This window comes from Miniopterus schreibersii, assembly GCF_964146895.1.
Source record: "Miniopterus schreibersii genome assembly, chromosome: 5".
Classification (NCBI taxonomy): domain Eukaryota; kingdom Metazoa; phylum Chordata; class Mammalia; order Chiroptera; family Miniopteridae; genus Miniopterus; species Miniopterus schreibersii.
In genome coordinates, this window is record NC_138106.1 from 78,438,808 (window position 1) to 78,463,599 (window position 24,792).

Sequence of the window (24,792 nt, forward strand, 5' to 3'; positions counted from 1 at the left end):
CTCATGAAATAATTTATAAATTCAACACAGCTGCATATGGGTAGTGTCATTATTGAGTGTGCCACATAACCTATGTATTGGTAGGTCTATTTGAAAACGAAGGTTCAGGCACTTCTCTAATTTAGTGACTCTGAACTAGTTTTATCAGTTCAGCAACTATTTAATGATCAAGAAATATTTGAAAAATTCCCAGCCTCATATATTCTAGAAATATGCAAAAAAGTATACATTAATCTCTAGTCATTAATAAAACCAAGGCCCTTCTTCTTGTGTTCAATGATGACATAGTTATGTCACATCCAATAAAGGTTATTATTTGTCCATCTCACAGGTATCCTTTCCTAGCTAAGGCAATAAAAAAAAGACTATTATCTTTGAAGTTTGATTTTTGAACTATATTCTATTATTATTGCCCTAACATTAAAAACAGAAATTAAAATTATATCCAATAGCATTGAGATGAGTGATGCCCAGGTTTATCTCTCACTAAATAAGGGTTTCTAGACCTCAGCACTGCAGACATTCAGGAACAGATTATTTTTTGCTGCAGAAGCTGTTCTGTGCATACCAGGATGTTTAGCACCATTCTCAGCCTCTTTCCATTGGATGACAGTAGCACTTAATCCCCAAATATGGTAACTGGCCATGTCTCCAGTCATTGTCAGAAATCTCTCTGGGAGTGGGAGAAGCAAAATTGTCCCCAGACAAGAACCAGTGGTCCTTGGCCTGCATGTCTCACCACCAAAGCTTTTCCTCTGGCTTCCACCTCGTTGAAGTCTCCTCTGCAGTTCCACTGACAGGAATTCTATTCTTTCTAGACCCATCTCCAGTGTCACATGGGACTAAAGTTGCTTTGGTTTTCTAAAACCCTAAAGAGTCTTGTATGTCATAGTTTCAATGTAGTTTGCCTTACTTAATAGTGAGTGGTATGTGTACCTCATACCCTCTACTAAAATACTTGAGAACAAACTCCTCTTTTTTTATGAGTGGCAATATCAACACATAGAAATGCTCAGTAAATATGTATAATTAATTTTGAAATAATAATTGAAATATAATATTTCATTAGTCTACACTGGAGATTTTTATTATTCATTTGAGAGAACTGGCATCTTACTACAAATTAGGTAGTAATAGAGGGGTTGAAAAGCTATTATGCTAACTTTTGTGATTCTAACAGTCTTGTTAATAAGAAAGATTAGCTAAAAACAAACAAACAAACAAAAAACAAAACAAAACAAAACAAAGAATGATTAGCCAAATTTCTACACTGGGATCTTGTCACATGATGATTTGCCTTCTCTGAAGGGACTTCTTGTCCTTTCATTACTTGTTAAAGATTCCCTGTGCCCCAGGGGCAACCCCCACCTCTAAAGATGGCCTTTTAGAACAAAACACCAATGAATTAACATTATGTAACAAATGAAGTATATTTCACCAATAACTGATTCTGCCGTGTGGAGTGTGGTAGGTTCTTACAATACTTTGAACGTATCTGTTCCCTTTTCTCTTTGACCACTGTATTTTCTTCACACATTAACTAAGATCTAACCTCCATCCATCATGTTGTTGTAATACAGGGTCTCAAGTTATTCTGTTTTCTGGGTCTTTCTTTTCATTTCTTTTTCAACTCATGCTAGTTGATTCAAATACTCGAATAACTGGATTGAGAAGCAACTTTTCCAGAGGGACCATTATAAAAGAAATAATAATAACAATAATACCACCACACTGGTAGAAAATATAAATCCTGGAACTCAGTCCTACCTACCAATTCATAACTGTCCATACAATTGCTCATAATCAAGTATTATCAAGAATATATAAAATAACTCTCAGCAAATTTAACTGTGCTACGAGCATTGTTAAGCAACAAAGATAAAAAAAGATAAATTATCATGACATAAAGGAGTTCATAGTTTTAGATTTATACACTCATGCTATTAAATTCTTTCAGCAAGCACTTCTTTAGCTTCTGATGTGTTTCCAGTGACTACTTTTATTTCCAGATTCAATGTTAAGGAGAACACATGAATATATTAAGTTAACGTATTATATAAGGATAAAGAGAGAATTTTTTTAAACTTTGTTTTAATAGGCAGTGGAAAATAATGTGAATTTTTTAAAACATGCAAACTTATTTCTATGTTATGATATGATAAATCTATACATGTTAAGTGCCATTATGATAAATATTATTAAATCTTTAATGTGTACTTCATTACACAGGTGTATTTTGTGATGACCTGATAGAAGTAACTTGCCTAGGCGAGCATTCACTAGGCTGTCCTTTCCCAGCCTTCAGTCCCAGATGGAGAACAGAAGAGCTGATCCCACCCAGTACCATTGGCGGTGTTTAGAAGTGGGGACTCTGGAATCAGACTTTGCCATACTTACTCTTTGTGCCTTATTTTCCTTATTTTCAATACAAGAATAATACTAGCATTTGCTTCATAAGGCTGTCCTAAAATAAATATATTGATGTAAAACGCTTAGAGTATGTCTGGCATAGAGTTAGCACTATGTAAGTATAATTTATTAATATTGTATTTATAGAAAAGGAAAATGCAATAAAAACAACCCTTCTGAATCAGTACTATATTTTCCTATGAAAATCTAAATAAACATTCAGGGTCAAAAATTTTTTGAGTTAAAAAATATGCTTGTATATTTCTGACAAGCTATATGCAAAACATAAAAATTGTCTTTGGTAATGGGCTTATGTGTAATTTCCTGTTTTAAGCCCATCCCTTTCAACTTGCTGTTTTTTTATACTCCTATAAAAGATGTATTATCATACTTTTTTAAATTAAGTTACCTTTCATAGAATCATACCATTTCCTAATTTAAAGGCACCACAGATGCCATCCAACCCAACTCACACATTTTAGAAATGTGGACTCTGGTACTAAACATGCAAATTTCTTAAAATCACATGGTGAGTTTGGGCAGAGCTGGGGTAAGCAAGTTGACCTCTTAAGTTCCGGTTTACCTTGTAGCCCCACATTACAATTCAAATTAATAAGAATAACAACAAAACTAATCTAAAATACATATTTTTTAAAATTTATTTTTATTGTTGAGAGTATTATTGATGCCCAAAGACAGGTACCACGTGGTTTTACTTATATGTGGAATTTAATTAACAAACTGAACTACCATTCAGAAATATATATTTTTACATATATGTTTCTCTTTTAAAAAAAAATATGTTTTTATTGACTTCAGAGAGAGGAAGGGAGAAGGAGAGAGAGAGGGGAACATCAATGATGAGAAAGTCCTTATTGATCGGCTGCCTACTGAACACCCCCTGCTGGGGATTGAGCCCACCACCCCGGCATGTGCCCTGACCCCAAATCTAGTGGTGATCTCTTGGATCATATAGATTGATGCTCAACCGCTGAGGCACGCCGGCTGGGCTACAAATATATCTTAAAGGTGATTAAAGAATATCTCAGTGATTCTAACCATAAGTTGTCTTGTGAAAGCAAAGATTTATGTAAATATAGTCAATTAAAAGTGTTTTTCCTGTTTACATTTTGTTTACAGTCAAGGTAAAAACCTAGTAGAGAGTGTCTTCAATGGTAAATCTGCAGTGTATCCCCCTGTGGAATATGGGGTGACATGGTGACTATCTCCTTGGAAGCCGTTGGCTTGTCCTATAGTTTGGGTTAAGGTAAATGTTGCCCTAGCCCAGCCTCAGCCTGGCTGAATGTTCTGGCAGGTAACACGCCTGGGTCCCAACCTTTCACATGGAACATGCCTCACTTTGGTGGAAGAAGTACACCTGCCGTGGCTCCTATGAGGGACAACGCACACATGTCAATGACAGGTGGTACTCAGGCAGATCCTCTTGCCCTGCAAATTGGCACCTGGTCTTGGCTCTGCTCTCACACAATACCAGAGCTGCCAGTAATGGACAGCAAAGCATCTTTGATTCAAGGCATTTCATATTCTGTGGATCCCAGCTTGTTAGTTGACCACTGGCCAGAGCCCAAATTGGATGCCAGTTCCTGCATTGTTCCTGAGCTGAGATTCTCAACAGATGGGCCAATGTAGTCACAGGACAAGGCAACTTGCACTCCCCACGCTAGGTGGCAATTAGTTTTGTGTTAACAGCAACTATTAGCACCTATTTGATGAAAACACAGAAAAAGCGCCATTTTGGCATCTCTCTAAAAGTTGTTAATTAATCCTGTTTGTAAACAAAATCTATATCTTCAGGCTCCAACACAATAACCTTGACTTGATCCAAGTTTAGATTTTCAAAACACCAGGACATTTTATGTGTGGCATAAGAAACTGGTCTAAAAATGACGCTTAACAGCAATGCTATAATAGTATTTCTATAAAGTTATTCAGAATGTAGTGTTTCTGATTATCTAATTTTTTAAATCTTCATCCTAGTATATGTTTTAATTGATTTTTGAGAGAGAGAGAGAGAGAGAGAGAGAGAGAATATTGGTTGCCTCCCTTAAGTAACCAGCCCCTGGATGGAACCTCAACCTAGGTGTGTGCCCTGACTGAGAAGAAAACCCACACCCTTTTGTATGTGATGACACTAATCAACCAGCCACCCAGTGGTCAGGGTTGATTATATAAAACTTTATCTAAACTATGAAATTTGTAAGTGGTTCAAGTCCATAAATAATCAGGTAATTAGTAAGCCCATTAGTTTCAAATGCTAGTTTCATGTTGGACAGATTATATATCAAACCCTGGCCCTAAAAGGTATTAATGTATGACTATGGAAACTTCTTTAAGCTTCTGTTTCCATATCACTTAAATGAGACTAATATTATGCTGGAACACTATTCTTTAAAATAATGGAATTAATGTATGCAAAAAGCATTTAGAAGAGTGCATGGCAAATCGCAAATCCCCCAAAAAGCACGTGCATTTATCATTACATAGTCTTCTTATAAAAGCTGTAGTTTTCTTATCACCAGCAGACAAACAATATAGTTTAATGTGTGTAATTTGAAGGTCCCAGCCCAGAAGTCTTATTGCACTGGGGCTGGGGTACAATGTTTGGATCATGTACAATCTCCCAGAAGTAGAGAAATAGGTGGCAAACCCCAGGCGTGGCAAAATGGCTGGCAACATTTATAAATAAATCTAAGTGATTTAGAAGGAAAAATTAAATTTATAAAACCGATAATATCATACGTTTTTCTTTGGAAATCAATTGGAAAAAAAGAAGAGTATCTATAAAAATTGTATACTCTATATTTGTCAGCCTTAAGCATATCCTTCCCTTGTAGTTATATATATTACGAATGCACGCCACCAGTTAAATTTATAAAACTGGAACACCTCTTATGTGCATCTCTTGCACAGTCTTTACAGTGCTTTGAATTAGTTATATCATTTTAATAACCTTTTGAGTTAGAATAGATGGTGTAATTATTCACCCTGTACAAATGAGTCAAAGCGTAGGTTAATCACTAGTCCTGTCGAGTTGCTGGTCCATATCAACAGGATGTAAAACACGAAGAGCTTAAATAGCTTCTTCAAGGTCACACTCCTAGCTAGTTGTAGAGAAACCTGTCAAACATCATTTCCAGAACATGGGAGTGTAACTAAAAGGATAAATGATCAGAAAGTGTCATAACAAGCCTCATGTCCAACATTCCTGACAATGGCCTAAATGCTCTTTATGCTCGTGGTAGCTGTTTGTAAAAATCTCACAGTCATTGTCCATGCAGTTCTATTTTGTTCAGACGGAAGTGGCTAAGACATCTGTATAGCTGAAAAATCACAGAATATTCATTTACTCTTTTCGTTATATTTCTAAATCTTAGGGACTGATCCACTTTTCAGGTGTCACATACAATGTTTTCTATATATTGCTTTTCTCCTGCTCTCAGTCCCCCCCCCCCCCCCGCTCTTTTTCAAAAAACCATTTTAATTGACCAGTCTTGACCAGCCAACCTAATCAGCCTGGTTATTTATCAGGAGCCCAAATTGCCACATGTCCTTGAGGCCCACACTGCGCGTGAAGAAGCTGGTCCCGCAGCAGGGTGGCTGAGCACCTGTTCGGCGTCTCTGCTCTAAACAGAAGCACAGGCTCTAAACAATGGGGCTTCCAATCAATTAACACGAGAACATTTTCCAGGGCTAAGTGGAAAGAGCCACTTAGTGGGAAAAAGGGAATTATAAGTGGTCCTATTCAGTTCCTTTTCTTAAGGAATCGTGTATTTAGGTGAAGCTCATATTTCATTCAACTAAGAACTCTAAAAAGTCTCTCTTAAAATAGACTTGCACTTTAGGAAAAGGAATTTATCAGTCGGTTCAGGAAAATTGATAGAATTTTACGCTATATATCTTGAAACTCTTATTCTCTAGTTTCCTTTCTATTTTTATGAAATATTCATGAATTATATTCACTATGTGTAAGCCATCAGCTGCGTTTAGAATCTGCAGGCATATGTAGGAATGTAAATGGCATATTTTATTTCCTTTTTTCTCTGACAAGCTATTATGAACATTCCTTTCTATACTCGAGATCCTTATTAAAGAAGTTAGTATCACTTTAGAGTTAGCTTAGAAATTAAATAAAAATGAAATAAGAAATACCATGGAGCTAACTAATCGTGATATACTGAAAATTACATGATTAATGAAGTATGTTAAATCTCTGGTTTACAGACTTTTAAAAGACTGCTAATAATTGACTAAAATACAAAGTGTACTGACAAACTCAGATAAGGAACTGGAATTAGATTAATCACACTGCTTTTTATCTAAATTCTGGAAAGGGATAATTTTATTCTCCTTAATATGAGATTGAAAATAATATTGTAGTGTTGTTATATTTCAATTTTATTTGTATTTATTTGGTTGTAAATTTATTACAATCCATTTCCTTTATAGTAATATAATATATTTTTCATAGAGATTCAGCATATGTATATGTATATATATGTATTTTTTATTTGGTATAGCAATAATATATAAGATCTCTATGTTGTCATGGGACATGGCATAAGATGGTACTTTCAGCCAGTTGTTATAAATACTGGAAACTTCTATTAAATGAAACAGTTTATGAAAAGATGTGTTGAAGGCACTTGATCATCATGAATGTTAATTAGCAAAAAACTCTGGGTTTGCTTGAGAAAAAAAGATGTGGTACCCAAGAAAACTAGGACTACTTCAATTTGACTCTCTTTAATGCATTCAGTATGTAAGTATTTTCCTACATCACCCAACCTGGTGAACATATAATAAAAAATAGAGAATTGTTAACAGCACATTTACTTTGTTTAAAATTACTTTTTGTTGACACACTAGTAATAAGCATTACAAATAGTAGTGCATGTAAGTAAATGCAAACATGGAAAATACCCAAATAAATAATAAATTTTCTTGGTTGGTCATCAAGGTTATTGTTAGTCTTGGAAACTAATACATTTCCCACTTCACTGAAACATTCATCTAATCAAAAAATGTCTTTCATACTACTCACCAAAGGTGTGTCGCAATTTCATTAAAGACAGTCACTGAGAAAGGTTAAGAGCTTAAGGTTAAATCAAAGAAAGAGGCACATGGGTACTACTTAAAAAAATATTTTCATGGAAAAGAAAAAAAAATACTCCTTTAATTCATCTCTGGTTACTGAAAGGTTGGCACAGATAACTTCTGTGTTGAAGGTTTAAATAGCGATCGCAGCATTTCCTACATTTAAACTTGAATGGAAAGGCTTTTCTTGTCTCCAAAAGAAAAATAGTCACATATTACTTACAGAGTAATTATAGGCTACACAGCTGCCCTGCGAAGCTTTACTATCAATGTGTTAAGCGTGAACCACCACACAAACCTTATTGAAACCGCTTTCACTGCTACGCCAAAGAAGTGTCAGCCTCCACCCGGCCCACACAATTGCTTACCCAAGGACAATGGCTGTCTCCCTAGGCTGAGCCCTAAACAATGTAATAGAATCGATGTTGCTCATTTAGGCTTTGGTTGGTTAAAAGTCATTACTGTTACTCCTCAGCAGTAAAGAGGTTCTTCCCCCTCATTACGCATAAGTGAAGCTTATGCTAATGCATCCACATGTAAGAATGAATAAGTGTCTTTGAAACAGCATTTAAAGGTTCAGAATTTAGAAGAAGTACATGCCATCTATCATGATAAAAATACTGACCTCAGTTTCTGTATTTCACTGATCCTCGTTTTAAGCCTTTCTAACCTACATTTAAAGCTTACCCAGCATTTCCATTTGCTTATTACTTTAAAAATATTTAGCTGGTCACCCAAAGCGCTGTAGTACTCTTATACCAGTCACACAAGAATCGAGGGCCTGAGCTTATAAAAACATTTTAAAGGAAGTAGCAGAGGTAAGATTTCTTAAAGTTTTAACTTTAGAGAACTATATAACACCCATTCTAGATATGTAGTTTTAATGCTGTTGTTGATTGGATGCATTATTTGAACTTTATAGCAAACGAACTTGGAAAGATTTGGAAAATATTGTAGCAACCAAAGTTTATGACCTCACACCTAGGTCGGTGATTTTCAACCATTTTCCTCTCATGACACAAAAACTAATTATAAAAATTCTGCAGCACACCAAAAATATATTATTTTTTGCCTATATGACAAAAAAATAGGTATATTTTGATACATTCACACAGGACAGATACTGTTGTGTTGGCTGTTGTCATTTTTTTGTTTGACAATCTAAGGGAAAAGAGGTCAGTGGCCCTGAAATAGTCAGGTAGTGCATGTTTTAAAAATCCTTGCGGCACCCGGGTTTAAAATCGCTGACTTAGAGCAATCTAGGAACAAATCAAACTGGGCTTAACTTTTACTTCACCTTAATTCAAAGACATCAACCCATTAAAATGCAATACATTCTTACACCTTTCTATTTTTGAAACTTTGTCAACTGGATTTTTAAAAAAAATATATCTTTATTGATTTCAGAGAGAGGAAGTGAGAAGGAGAGAGAGAGAAACATCAATGATGAGAGAGTCATTGATCGGCTGCCTCTTGCACATCCCAACCAGAAACTGAGCCCTCAACCCAGGCATGTGCCCAGACCAGGAATTGAACCACGATCTCCAGGATCCTAGGTCCATGCTCAACCACTGAGCCATGCCCAGCCGGGCAACTGGATATTTTTTAAGAATTAAAAATGGTCTGATCACCATGTGGATATTATGTAACCCTCAATATCAAGTGATGAAAATGACATTCTCTGTGGCTTTCTTCTTAAAACCCCACAAATCCATTCTCATCATGAGAAAACACTAGACAAATCGAAGTTTGAAGAATGTTCTACAAGATACCTGGTCAGTACCCCTTAAGACAGCCAAGGTCATAAAAACAAGAAAAGACTGAGAGCCTGTCACAGACCAGGGGAGACTGAGAAAACATGCCGACTAAATGCAACACTCTATGAAATCCAACTAATAAAATACCCTGGACTGGAAGGAAGGAAGGAAGGAAGGGAGGGAGGGAGGGAGGGAGGAAGGAAGGAAGGAAGGAAGGAAGGAAGGAAGGAAGGAAGGAAGGAAGGAAGGAAGGAAGGAAGGAAGGAAGGAAGACATTCATGAAAAAACTGGTGAAATGAAGATAACGTAAAAAATATATATTATATATTAGCATTTGTTCATTAGGAATGAGGAGGGTTTCACAGTGATGAAAAATATTAACAATAGGGGAGAAGAGGTATAGGATGTAAGGGTATTATCTGTAACATCTTTGTAACTTTTGTATAAATCCAAAATTATTCCAAAATGAAAGGCTTTTTTGTTGTTTGTTTAGTTATTTCAAACAAGGTTACTTACTTCCAGTAATTGAAAATTGGCCTGTATTTACACTAGGCTACATTTTGTTATATAATTCATCTCTCAATCCTAAATCTTCCAACACCATTTTAAAATTATACATTAAGTGCTCTCAAATTTGAGGAAAAGTACTTGTTATGCATAGAGTAGGAGCTCCAACAACTCCACTCCATAAATGCTCCTGACTTTTTAATCCTGCTTCTCCACTGAGAAGGCCTAGGAGCCCCACATTCACAGGCTTCTCCTGATAACAGTCCTTTAACACTAGATGTCTGACAGCAAAGTGACAAAAGAAACAGAGGCAACTTTCCCGACTCTTTAGGCTGGAAAATTAACTGAATTAAGATTTTCAGTTGTCTTTTTCCTATAGTTTGCAAAGAACCTCTCACTAACTACTTAAAATGTTGGTCAGTTTGAAGCTAGTGTTGTTGAGGACGTGACTTTAGAAAGTATCGTTTATAGACCTAGGGATACATAAACCTGAGATGCTGAAAAGAAGATATAAATTCAGAAAAGTATTGACAGCAGGGCCCGTGAAAGCTCATAAAAGCCAAAGGACTTCTGTGAAACCAGGTTTAATTTCAGGCAGTTGAATGAAAACTAATTTCTTATTTTAGGAAAAAAGTAGAAAAAAAAGCAGGAAGTGGATTTTATGATTATAGTAGATGTGGTGGCTGTAGTTTCAGAAGATGGGAGTAATAGAAAGACACACCAATCTTACGGCTTGACTTGGTCTTTATACAGGAAAACAACAACACCTGAATGATTTATCTGATCATAAAAGGCAACATCTTGGCAAAAGTTAGACCAAAAAAAATTAAAATTATTTTTATAAAAGATGACAAACATTTTTTGACTTACCCTAGAGAGTTGAGAAATTAAGTTTTGGGGTTTGGTGATAAGAATAAATAGAAAAGAGCCCGGCCGGCGTGGCTCAGGGGTTGAGCATCGACCTAGGATCCAGGGCTGGTGGTTCGGTGCTCGGTCAGGGCACATGCCCGGGGTGCGGGCTCGATTCCCAGTCAGGGGCGTGATGATAGAAACTCTCATCATTGGTGTTTCTATCTCTCTCTCCCTCTCCCTTCCTCTCTCTGAAATTAATAAAAATATATTTTTAAAAAAAGAAGAAAAGAGTTGGAGGAGAAGTTCTCCATGAAGACTGGGCAAGTGAGAAAGTGACACAGGTTCCTAAGTGGGAGCTTCCCTATGTGGATGGTGATGTCAGCTGCTTGCTCCTGTTCAGGATCGTGCTGAGCAGGTGTCCCCGGCTGCAGGCCTCACAGGGGGCCGCCAGCAGCAGCCTTTGCCAGGGACGCTCTGGGCAGCAGGGGCAGGCAGAGCCCAGCGCCGCCTGCAGCAGGGCAGCTGCCCCGGAGCTGGGAGGCGGCTGCCAGGGGCAGTCAAGTATGGAGCAGACCTACAAGGGATCCCGAGGAAGCGAGCACCTCAGCAACCCTTGCTCTGCGGGGATGACACATAGAGTGGAGAATCAGGCACTCATGGGGACATTCAATCACAGAGCGACATCAAAAGCCTGGAGGACGTCAGTGTCTCCAACAGCAGCTTGTGTGTGTAAAAATCACCTATGTGAAAACGATACGGCAGGACAGAAGCGTGTTCGGTGGTGCAGTTGGGCTGCTTTTTCTTTTCTAGTTATTCGATGAGCACCTAACACTTGCCGAGTACGTGATAGTCTCACCTTCCCCGGGGCAGGTCTGTGTCATCCTTTCTCCACCGCACGGCTGGCTGAGGATCGCCCTGGACCTGACACCGGAATTCTACAGACTCTTCCTCCAGCACCACCTGGTTGATTGGCCTCCTGAGAAACGTGGGTCGCTCTTAGGAGAAAAGAAGAATTAAAATAAAACAAATATTCCGCATGGTTTATGGACATTATAGAGAAAGCAAAAAAACGTAGGCTTACTTTTGGTACTTAGGTATTCAACTCTGCATCTCAACAATGTCTGAATAGGCACTTACCAATACAGTGCAATTGAATAAAATAAGATATTTTGAAACACAGAAGTAGCTATTACATCCATCTACTACAATGGCTCATAATGGAAAAATTAAAAGTTGAAACTAATGTAAAATATAAAAAATAAAAAATAAAGCATATTATTTTTTCATCAAGAATGCTAGCAAATACAAAACAAGTTGTGCTTTTGCACATAAGCATTATCTAAATTTTCCCACTCAAGCTATCATTTGACAAAGACCCAATGCGTCCATGGATATTTTCAATTCATGCATGGAAAGCTGTCTATTTGATTTCTGTTTTTCCTAAATAGTAAGAAAAAAAGCTGTCAATCTAATTTTTTTCTTAAATAAAGAGCACCTATTTTAATTATTTTAAAATAGTGCTCCCAATGTTTGCCCATTTTTTCTTTACTTAACTTTTATGTTTATTTCTCTAGCATACAGTTTTAGTATTTCTATCCTTTATTCCTTTGTTGTTAATCTGAATTCTAACATTCCTCCCTATAAGGTTTGGAAAAAATAATACCTGTCCATAAGCATCTTACCATGTAAGAGAAATATAAAACAAAAAGTAGCTTTACATTTCTCTAAACACTTCAATTCCCTGTCTAATTTCTTCCTTTTGATAATTGTCAAATTATTATAATTTAAATCACCTTTCAAATTTTATTAGCATGTGTCTCCAAATCATAGAAAAGTCCAAAATGGTGCTATTTATTGAAATTGAAAGACAGTCAAGAAAAAGCAAGACAAAAATACACAGGGAGTTGACACAATTTTTTTGCCATACGGTTATATTTAGTCACTTAGGACTTTAGTTACAAACACAATTTAAAAATCTGAATATAGTGCCACAAAAACTGACACATATTTAGCAAGAAACCTTTAAAGAAAATAAATCACTTCAAATAACATTACGTTAAGAGTACAGAATGGAAATATATGATTTTATTGACTAAAGATCCACATTCATAAAACAAATGTGTAAATTACAAGATCGTTTTTTAAAAAGATGTACTTATTGATTTTTAGTGAGAGAGGGATGGAGAAGGAAAGAGAGAGAGAAACCTCAATGTGAGAGAGGAACGCTGACTGGCTGCCCCCTGCACGCCCTCTGCCTGGGATCAAGCCCCCAACCTGGGCATGTGCTCTGATGAGAATCCCTCTGGCAACTCCTCGGTGCACATTATGATGCCCAAGGAACTGAGCCACATCGGCCAGGGCAAGATCATATTTTATCACAATAAACTCAACCATCATTGGTATTCGGAAGGAAGGCAACTATATCTCTCCACAATGAAGGTGACAGTTGGGATCAAACTTTTCTTTAAAACACAGACCTACATATGTTCAAGTTTCTGTACTAATATCCCACACCTCAAGCCATAAAACAAGGCAAATAGGATTTTATCACAAAGAGTCTTTTTTAATACAAAATTTAGAAATAAGCCATAAAAACTTAGTAAAAAAAAGATGGTTTCTAAGGATTTTAAGTAGTAGAATCAATTAGCAACTAAGTGTGCCCCCTTCACAACAGAACAAATCTGCGTGTTGGATGAAAGGATTTAGTGTTATCCTTTTGTACTCTGGACACTGTGCTCCAAACAACTATTTTTGTGCTGGCATGGTTGTTATTGAGCTATTGTTTATGACAGTAAATAAGCAATAGGATCAATATCTCCTTATGAGTGCTTGGAATGTTAATAATAAAAATAAATAATTAGCATAGAATGAGGGATTGACTTTTTCATTGCCATCGCTTGACTATGTTCATCCAATTCATCTAAAAGCTGTAACAATTCAAATTAAAAGAGAGCTAAGCCGCGGTTGTTTATCACTTGAGATTGAAAAAGACCTGTCAGAAGACCCTTGCTGGCCCCTGTGATTGTAATGGAGACATTACAACATGGACCAGCGAGTTGGTGGGTCTTTCCCTCACCCGCTCATTCACTCAGATCATGCTGACGCAGCTTCTCCTATGCCAGGCTTTGAGTCTGGTAGCTGGTGAATGCCAGCAGCTTGGTTTCATCTAGAAAGTGGTGGGGGAGTCCAGCTTGGTGTGGCTCAGCGGTTGAGCATCGGCCTAGGATCCAGAAGATCATTGTTTGATTCCCAGTCAGGGCACATGCCCAGGTTGTGGGCTGGATCCCCAGTTGGAGGCATGCAAGAGTCAGGGGATCAATGACTCTCTCATCACTGAAGTTTCTATCTCTCTCTTTCTCTCTCTCTTCCTCTGTCTGAAATCAATAAAGATATATAAAAATAAATAAAGTGGTGGGAGATACAGTTAGTCAAGACAGTGAAGGACCCTGTCCACCATGTCCAGAAAAGTGAGTTCTGCCCTGAGGGTGAGAGAGAGCTATTTGAGGGTCTTAAGTAATGAAGCACCATTTTTAATGAGCCTGTGAAAAAGGTCATGCTGGCAGATCTGTGAGCAATGAATTAGAAGTAAAACATGAAACATTAGGTCAAACTGTCATTCTAAGAAATTATTTCAAGTCTAGAAAGGGTCTCAAGTTCCTATTTGGCAAATTGGAACAAGTTTTTATCCATCAGGTAAAGTATGGCTATGGTATGTGTGTGTGTGCATGTGTGGGTGCATGTATGTGTGTTTGCATGTGTGCATGGGTGTGCCTATGCGTGTGCATGTGAGTGTGCATGTGTGCTTGTGTGTGATCCTTTCATTGCAGAAATGGTACATGTGACAAAAATAAACCCTTTTTTCTTAAGCTACTGTTACCCAGGTTTCTGCTACTAAAGTCAAATGTATTCTTAACTAATAAGATATAAGAGACTACTTATATAATAGAGGGGAAAAGAAGAATAAATATGATCATTATTATAGGAATAGAAAAGCTCTTGGATTAAAAATTCTAAATAAAGAAAACATCAAAAGAAAGTTGTTAAGCATGATGAAGATATTTTATCAGAAATTAAATGCAAAAATTATTTTAAAAGTAATATACTAAAGTCATGTTTATTAAAATCAGGAACAAAGATGGGCATGCCAACATTAGTAATCAATAAGAAAAGAAGAGAAATGTGCCTATTGGAGAAAAGCCAAAATAATAATTACCCGCAGACATTGCAAATACAGAACAAGAACTTTGGTAATTGATAAATGCAAAAAAACCATAAAAACTACATATGATCATTATAATCATCTTGGAAAATGGCAAGTTTTCGGATGAACTGTGACAAATTCATATATTGAAAAACTAGTAAGTCATTTGTTGTTAAAGCTACCTATCCATTTATCTCCATCTAACATGGAAAATTTTCATGGCGTGTTGCTGACTATAAAATAAATTGCATAATGGTATGTGAGACCAGTTCCATTAAACACTGTGCGTATTTTCAGGCGATGATTTTGTATGCTTCCTTTAACATGCTATCAGTCACAAAATGGCAACATATGAGTATAATTAATCTGAAGGACAAACTTCGCATTAGACTTGTCACAAACCTAAAGTTGTCTCTTCATCCAGGGGACACCATCGGGACCCTCGAGGGTTTTTTAGTTACCATACATGTTCTAAGGCACATTGTTTTTTACATGAAGACACGTGGAAGCACCTGGCTTATAATTTCGAGAAGAAGGAAGATACAGGGTCCCCTGCTGCTGTTCTGATGAACTCAGCAGGAGTGGGAGACATCGCCATGAACCTTCTCTGTTCCTTTCTGCCCTCAAGCAGAGTCTAGTTGCCTGGCAACTGCATAACCACAGGAGAGGATGTGGCATAGAACTTTTGGAAACCTAGCCTTGGCTCATGATTGAAATGTAATTCAAATGATTAAAAATAAAAAGGACAATGCAAAGAATAACCCAGATGAAAGTCACTGGCATACACAGGGTGCATTCAGATGGGTTTTATATCTGAATATCTTAGGTTGTGCCTTCCAACAAAGTAACATTGAATTTACTAATACATTAGAGCTTGGTCACAACTTTTAAAGAGTTAGTCTGAGAATTACAACAATTATCTCTAGTGGTATTACTCATTAGTCCAATTGTTTCTCATAATTATACTAAGGTCAGCTACTTTAAAATTTTAACTGCCTACAAAAACTATATGTTAAAAACTCTAACTTGGTCTGTCATTTATTTAAAAGCAAATAATTTATTTTTGTAAAAACTGTTTTCCAGTTTCTTTGAATAGACTTTACTTCCAGAAAATCTGAGAATCAAGAACATGAATATTAAAGGTTTAAAACATTGTTCAGGCAGAAATGTATGCTTTGCCTTTGCAGTGGTTACTATTATCATAAACCCAACACAAAGCCACACCCCTTTCCGACATTTATTATAGGAAATGCAAGGAAATGTCTTGGGGTTTACTGCTTTGTGTCAAAATCATCTGCAAAGAAATGTAAATTTAGAAGGATTAGAAAGTTAAATTGATAAGAGAATCACCGAGGAAGTTGATAAGTGATCACATTCAATACCCATTAATGCCTCATGGAGTTTGTATCCCAGGAAGCTCTGCACAATTAAAATGAACATATATGAAACATCTTGAACTACTGAATACTGACCAAGACACTTTAAGGCGTGTCAAAATAAGGTCACTGATTTTTCCATGTTATCACCTTATGTCTGATCACATATTGAAAAACAGGGCTAGAAATCTCCAGGGCTGCTTGCTGACTGCTTATCAATTAGATTAGAGTCCCTCTGAATGGCCAGGTTCCTAATTATATAGCCATGGAGTGATCAGAGGCAATGTCTTTGCCAATGCAATTAACATTTTTTATGTGAGATTAACTGGCTTTGAATTACCTGCATAACTTGCTTACAAAGTTAATCTCTCTAGAGACAGTAGTGTTGTTTGCTGTGTGGTACTGTGCAAAGTACAACTCTCAATTTAAACCCAAATTGGTATTCTGGAAAAATCCAACTTTGTATGTGGCTGTTATAAAATCAAATGCTAAGTCTCATTGTAATTATGTCAATAATAGAAAGAAAAATATTCAGTGTAACACACAATGCTATAAATCTAAAATGCAGTCCCATAATTTCTTATCTACATGTTATAATGAAAAAAGTGGCCTGTGGACAAATTTCTCTTTTCAAGTGTATTCAGTCATTGAATACGGCTGTAAGATTGTCAGTGGCTGTGCCGTGACAACTATAATAAAATAACCTCAACAATTTTAAAATAAACTTTGTTTGTCATTATAAAAGTACTGTTATGGCAGTAATTACATAAGTAGAGTCCTTTACGTCCTATAGGACCAAAGCTATGCAATAAAGGACATTAGAGCTAACCGCTGCTTGTAAACCTTGTTTCAGCTTCAGCTCACCCAGAAGGACCTGCCACCCTGCAGTGTCTATTAACTTGGGAAGTCAGATGGCCTGCCCCGTATGTCTCCTTTTATTTAACTGGGCCTATATGAAGGAACATGTGCTATGAGAGCCATTTCGTGTGAAATATCGGGCCCTTCTAGTAGAGACTGAATGATAAAGATCAGTCTGTCTGAGTGTGATTAACTAAGTCCCGGCTGCATTCATTTCTTTTCTTGCCAAGAATTTTCTTTGTCTAAGAGAAATCATCCTCTAAGCAAAAGTAAGTAGGTAAATATTCTTGGAAGAAAAAAAATATGCCTCTCTCACCTTGTATTAGAGGCAAAGTTTCCTGTTACTGCTGATAATATGATATGAGAGGCCCACTGACAGCAAGGTACATGTCTATTCATCTCATTGCACTTCAACAGGGCTTGGCACTTAGTAGGTGCTTAAGAGATATTTGTTAAATAAGTGATTAGGTAGAAAATATTTTTCTGTTTTAAAGTTTTCAAGTAAACATTATTTGTTTAAACTATACTATTCCCAACAATCACCTGGGTTTTGACTACTTAAATGAAGGCCACAGGTTATAAATAAAACTTAGATATTTCCTAAGATTTCGCTGTCAGCTATCTCCCTTCATAGATTTGTCTCTGGGTATCTCAACTACACTCAGGCCATCAACTATTATTTCTCACCCAATAACTGAAAATCAACATCACCAGCCCCAACTCCTGCCTTCATCTCCAATAAAATGGCTAGTTCCCACTCTGAGTATCCTACCATGAGAGTCAGTTTCCAACAGTCCTTTTAGTGAACAGTAATTAAATATAAATGAACAATAGATCACTTGATATTTGAAGAAAGCCTCCAGTGTAAAAGACTGAACAATGCAGGGGTGGGGGAGAAGAAGTTCAGAAGAAATAAAAGCAGGAAAGCATCATAAGTAAATTTTATTTAAAAAAAGTGTTTTTAAAATTCTGGTACAAGAGAGGTTAAAACATCCTTGAAACAAGAACAGGATGATACAAGTTGGGAAGAATTCGAGTACAGAAAAACCTAGAGGGTTTCACATCTAATTAATGAACACATGTTGGACAGAGAAATGGAATAGAAAAAATGGAGGGGACATTTCATTGACTTATTTGGGTAAAGAGTTTTGCGACTGAGATGGCTCCCCAAGGGTCCATCCAGTAAAAGGAAAAAAGAGCCAAACCAAGGCACAGTATTGAGACATTTCAGAACACTGGGATAAAAAGGCAGCACTAAAGAAAAATTTAAGAAAAGGAAAATTGGTCCCCTGGGGACCAGAAGCACAGGAGTCTTCTCAATAGCAGCAGTGGAAGCCCAGCGATATTGGAGAGGCACTTCAATATTCTGAGCAAAAACATATATTTGTTCAACTAGAATTCTATAAGCAACCAAAGTTTCAATTAAGCTGTGGATGGAATAAAGGCATTTGGTCTGGAATGAGCTCTAGGCCCGAGTCAAGTAGAAAGAAGGAGAAACAGTTCTGAATATAGAAATTACCCAAGAAAAACACGCAGGATGCAGGAAAAAAGGAACCTGGCACCAGACCAAAGGAGAGATAAATATGAGGATGGAGTTTGTGGAGAGGCCCAAGCAGCATCCACCCCAGCCCGACTGGGTCAGCAGTCTGAAGCCTCGAGGATGGCTGTAGCCAGGGTGAACTGAGTATCTAAATAAAACTTAGATGTAAACATTCTGTGAGAGATTTCAAGAAGAATTCAGGATAGGTATAGATAAACATAAGGAAAAAAATGGATTTATTGCTAATTCAAAGGAGACCGAATATTGTACCAGAAAAAAATGCCACCATGATAGCATAACAGCTCGCAGTCTCTATTTGCATGGTTATACTAATTCAAATTCAGAATATTAATATAACCAATGTTTCTAAAGTCATTATACTGAAAAGACCAACAGAAGGGAAAGTGGAGGTGAAAGGGTGGGGCAGGGCTATAAGTGGATCAAGTCATCAACTTCCAGAACAGGCAATCAAAATAACGTATAAAATTGTAGAATAAGTACATATTTAGAAATATGGAAATAAATCCCAAGAGAAAAAGATAAAACAGGCTTGCAGGAATGTTTAAAGGTGAGGAGTGAGTGAGTGAGTGAGAGTGAGAGAGAGAGAGAGAGAGAGAGAGTGTGTGTGTGTGTGTGTGTGTGTGTGTGTGTGTGTGTGTGTGTGTTGGAAAGCCAGGCGGGGGCAACGTTTTTCTGTATTTCATTATAAGTTTTGTAATACTTCTAGTGTCTATTAGAAATGTGACATATAACTTTTTTTCATGTATTACTTTGATAAACATTTAAAAATTCATTTGGAAAATATTCATGTTATTTTTAGTTGTTTTTTAATACCAGTTAAATTTTGGATAACAGAAGTCCCATACCTAACCATTGGTATAAACTTAGGTAATTTAATTCTAGTTTCTCTGCCTTTAGAATCCTGGGAATTTAACTGACATATGTAAAGTGCTACGGAGTATTCTATTTAAAAAAAAAAAAATGATATTAGAGAGGGTGAGAGAGAGAGAGAGAGAGAGAAATGCAGTGCCTCTGGAAGGCATCCTGATAGGGGATGGAACCCACAACCTAGGTATGTGCCCGGACCAGAAATGGAACCTACCACCTTTTAGTGTATAGGATGATGATCCAACCAACTGAGCCACACCAGCCAAGGTGGGAATATTCTTTATAAAGGCATCTAGACCCTCCCATGGATTTTATCGTCCATTTACACTATGATGCCTATTTATAATTTTTAGATTTGGTATCTCCTACTTAACTAGGATCTTATTTTATGGCCACCAAATATCAAAGAAGAACAAACAGAATAAGTGATTCATGGAGTATGATATAGTAAAATTTTGAGCATTAAGTTCCATTGATCAGGGCAGATCTTTAAAATATAAGTTGCAATTTTCAAACTAAAAACCATCTAAGTCCAGAACTACTATTAGAGAATCATAATTCTTGCAGATGACTGTTATATTGGCAAAGACCCTTTATTTTTCTTGCCATTTATAAGTGAATCATATTTCTGAACAATTAAATATTATCAGTTACCTTTTCTGTATTATACATCGTAAAGTAAAGATAGGGGTTGCAAAGGACATTTACAAATGTTCTATAGGTACAGAGTCGTTTTAGTAGCCAGGTTTTTTACAGCAGAATTCCCGCTACATAAAAATGAAGTTGAGAAACTGGAGGGAGATAATGTAACCACTTTTACTTTTCTAAACTTAGATCAGAGGTGATAATTCTAACAATGATAAAATATAAAGAGGTTTAACAGAAAACATGTGCTGGGTGGAAAAGCACCAGAATAAAATAAGGAAGGCTCCTGATCCAGAACATGCTGGTTGTTTTATTTTCTCTAAGACTGGGGAATAAGCTACAGAAGGGGTCTCTCGCGTGCAGTGCTTGTCACATCCTGGGTTTGGACCATCACTACTGTTTTTATCTTTTATTTCTGGGTTTGGATGTTGTTTTCTTATCAATAATGGAATTTTAGTTTTTCCCCCTCAATATAATATTGTACTTATAACCTCTTAGGTCAGTTCTGACTAGTTTACACCATCAGATAAACGTTTCTCAGCTTCCCTAAATCAATTCTTCCCGAGGAACTGCCTCTAGACAAATTCAATCTCTTTGCTTTATAGCTATTTTCAAAATAATTTAGAAGCTCCCCTGTAACTCCTGACATGTTTAGGGATTCCTGGACTTCTCCTCATGTCTTTAGGTAGATATTTCATAGCACAATTGCATTTTGGTAAGTCTAATTGCTGGGGTAATGAGATTAAACACTTTCCGTTTCCTTCGGAAGGCAGTAAATACTGGTCATGCGACATTTCTGTGTTCCAAAGCTGTGGTACTTATGGAAAAAAAGAGCATGAGTGTTTCTTGAAATGGAATGGCTGTTCTTGTGGGTTTTCAATGCTAACGCTTAGTGACCACTAATTTTATATATTGCCAGACAAAACTGTATTTTATTCATTACAGAGTGGAACACATTTGGGGGCTCTCAGAGATGACTGCATGAAATGTAATGGAAAACTGATGCTTGTCTGAGCTCTGCAGGACAGAAATTTACGTGCATACTTTGAACGATTTTATTTTTGCTCTTCAATTCCTTTAACGAATGAGATTTCTCCGGGTTTTGCCATTTGGGACTTCAAGCTGCTTAGTATCCGCAAGGAGTATTAGCCGAGATTACTCGGTGCTCAGAGTGATTGAAAGAGAGAGGCCTGCACTCTGGTACATATTCATAAAGCGCACCCCGATGCTCTAATGTAATTAGAATAGGAGCAAGGCTCCTTTTTGCAGAGGACCTCCCTTTACACCATGGGGTGGCACTTCCCAAACTACCGAAGAAGTTTCTTTAGGGACTTATGCAGGATTCTGATGCTAACCTCAAGCGTGTTCTGAAATTATGGCCAAAAATAAGATACTATCATATGCATAGAACCAGAAGATTCTTTTACTGGCACACAAAAAGTAATTTAAAAATCACAATAATCTCTTCTATGTGGAAAAGAAAATCACATAATATCTGCAATACTGAATTTTTAAATTAAGATACAGCTATTCACACACAAATATACTTAAATATATGTGTGCATATACATGTGTGTATATGCATGTGTGCGGTGTGTGTGTGCATATACATAATATATATCTCCATACAGAGATTTGAATGGGACTTTGATGTCTTCTAAAGGAATGTTTCATTTTCTAGTATCTTTAGAATCCTTGTTTCTCCCAGCTTTCTGTCATCTCATTTCTCTTTCAGTTTTCCACAGCTACCCTGCAGTATTTTTCTTACTTTTGTTTATTCAGCCATCTTTATGATACACAACTTTCTCTTTCTTAATGCTTTCTCCACTGCTTCTCTGATACAGATTTACCAGGTTTTAACTGATTAAGTAAAGTACCCCAGCTAAAGAGTTCTTTGGTTCTTAAAGTTGAAGAAACATAAATATCATAGCAAAATTATTTTTCTCTCTCTAATTTTGATTGTGTGTGTGCATGTATATATATATACGTATATATATGTGTATATATATATATTCTTTTAATAATAAGTTAAAACTCCAAATACCTCTATTTGAAATTTTTAAAAGTAGGGAAAACTAAAATGTCTTTGTATTACATTCTCTAACTTAAAAAACAAAACAAAAACGTAAAACACACACAAAAGCCTTAGCCTTTGTCTTGCACATAATAAAAACTTGTTAAATGCATCATAGTAGAATAAGTGATAAACTTTAGATGTATAAAACATCTCAAATAAATTTTGAGAAAGAGCAATTGTTTACATTCCGATAAAAGGCAAACTCCTATAAATATATGAATAGAGTAGGTGAATTAACATTTTAAACGCCTTCTTTTTCTTCCCATCAAAGATTTCATCTGGGAGACAGAACAGGAAAACAACAATTCCAGTCTGTCACTGCTCAGCACAAGTCATAAAAAACTGTCCCTATATGGCTTGGTGTTCAGTACTAACAAAAAATTCTTAAAAACAAATGGAAAGTTGATATAAATAGCAATTTATAATTTAAAAGAGAGTTTTACCAAAGACAGTCAGCTCTGCTGGATCACTGTCTCTTTCTCCCACCATATTGGTGCCAACACAGGTATACATCCCTGCATCACTTTTTCTGGTATTGGAAATCATCAGTTTTCCACCACGGATCTGTAAAAATTTAAAAAAAAGAAAGAAAGAAAAGAAAAAAGAAAATGAAAAAGAAAAGTCACTAATAAATAATTTTGAATATTTAAGCACAGCATTTGTATTTCCTGATGGAAATAGGTCAGTGTCTAGGACTCAGAACTCTCCCACTATTTTGACATTTGTATGTGTTCTTTCTTTTCTAAAATTCTCCCCCAATGTAAGCCTTCAGTTCCCTTTCTTTAGAATACTTCTATAAGGCAGCCCTCATCTCCTGCCTGGTCTTATTTTGAGTCTTGTGTCTGCCCCCATTAAACACCAATGGTTGGTCTTCACTCTGTGATTTGGTTGGATGAATTAACACTGTCATCAGAAAAGATCACTAGATATCTTCCTTGGATAATGAAATGAAATCCATCCGACTCAGAAGGATTCCGCAAGTATTTACTGAATACTTCTATGGGCTGGGCAGTTGTCTAGGCACTTGAGATTCAGTAGTAATCCAAATATAAAAATTTCTGCCTTCATGTAGGTTACAGTGCAGTTGTTTGTATTAATTATCTTTGTCTCATCTTAACTTTATGTGATAATTTTTGAAGGGCAGAGCAGGTTGTATAAAAACAGATTAATTTTTTTGAATGATGACTATGAGTTGGTACAAATCATTGGTTTTTAATAGCTGCTCTCTCAATGTCTTACATCAGAAGCATTTATTGACTGAATAAACAAATGTAATAATGTTAAAATGTGTATTTGTCAAAGAGGACATTAAAGGAAAATTAGGTTTTCAGTAAGTGTACCATTAACTCATAGCTTCTTTTTCAATTTTCTTTTTTGTATTTACTTAATCCAATAATCTTCACTTCACAATGATTGAGTATTCTTAAAGAGATATGAGATAAGAAAATGCTCTTTCCTTTGTTAATTTTTAAATTCATAGGCAAATAAAACTCATGTAGTTATGTTCTCAGCAGAGATATTTCAGGCTCTAAAACTTGTCATGTCCTAGAACGGAATTTCTTACTTTGTTTTCTTTTTACCTGGGAAGAAAAGACGTTCGGCATGTTCTGAATTCCATACAGTAGAGTGTAATGAACTCTTAAGTTATAAAAATGACCATGGAGGCTTGGCCTTCTCCCCTGGAAGCCGAGTTTGGCAATATGACTTGATTTAATCAACGAAACTAAAGCAAGCTTTCACCAGAAGGAAGGTGCTTGCACATTGGGACTTGTCTTCTCTTGCTGTAGCTGGAACCCTGAGACCACCATGGGAACCAGCCTGAGTTAGCCTGCTGGACAATTAGAGGCTCTGAGGAGAAGGAAGATGCCCAGCTGAAAGCCAGTGAAGTTGTAAATTTATTCTAGATCATTCAGTTGTCAGCCACAGCAGCATGAAGAAGCCTAGCAAAGATTAGCCATGCTGGCCCAAGCCAAGAGCTATCAGCTTAGCCACAGAACCATAGTCTAAATAAAATGGTTATTATAAGCCACTGTGTTTTGAGGTGGTTTGTTACAAAGCAAAAGTAAATGACACGAACATGAGCTAGAAACCCTTGAACATTGATTGCATTCCATCACCAGGAGCACATTTTCATAACTTTGGTACCCAAGCATCGACCACTAGCAACCAAATTCTCAGGGCAGTGAAGATCCTCAGAATGAAAACAGTTCATGCCAGGATCACATGAACACACGTTGTGATCTCTTACATGGCCTCTCTGGTTCTTTGTTATGATTCCATCACATGTGCACACTAGAAAAAAATCCTCATTTATTAGAGAGTTTTAAAGATAATAGACACTTAGACTATACGAATTTTTGATAGAAATGGAACATTTTTTTTTCAGTTACATGAGATATTACTAATTTAAATATATTTATTCTCAATTATTGTACTGAATACAAAAAATTATACTAAGAATAATGTCAGATGGTTGAGGCATTATCTATTATTTCAGGGGGCTATTTTTCACAAACTTCACATACAAATGTTGAGCAGACTTCCTGAAAAAATAAAATAATTATATG

At 36.4% G+C, this 24,792-nt stretch overlaps 1 protein-coding gene across 12 annotated transcripts in view; it reads right to left on the reverse strand.

Moving 5' to 3' along the window:
* The window catches only part of ROBO2 (roundabout guidance receptor 2), a 556,155-nt gene that overhangs the window by 131,726 nt on the left and 399,637 nt on the right, over positions 1-24,792 (reverse strand). For all 12 annotated transcript variants that reach the window (XM_081138222.1, XM_081138229.1, XM_081138230.1 and 9 more), the window contains exons 4-5: positions 22,669-22,789; positions 11,497-11,635 (exon numbers count right to left, since the gene is read on the reverse strand). In XM_081138222.1, the coding sequence (XP_080994348.1) occupies positions 11,497-11,635; positions 22,669-22,789 (260 nt within the window). The remainder of the gene's footprint in view (positions 1-11,496; positions 11,636-22,668; positions 22,790-24,792) is intronic.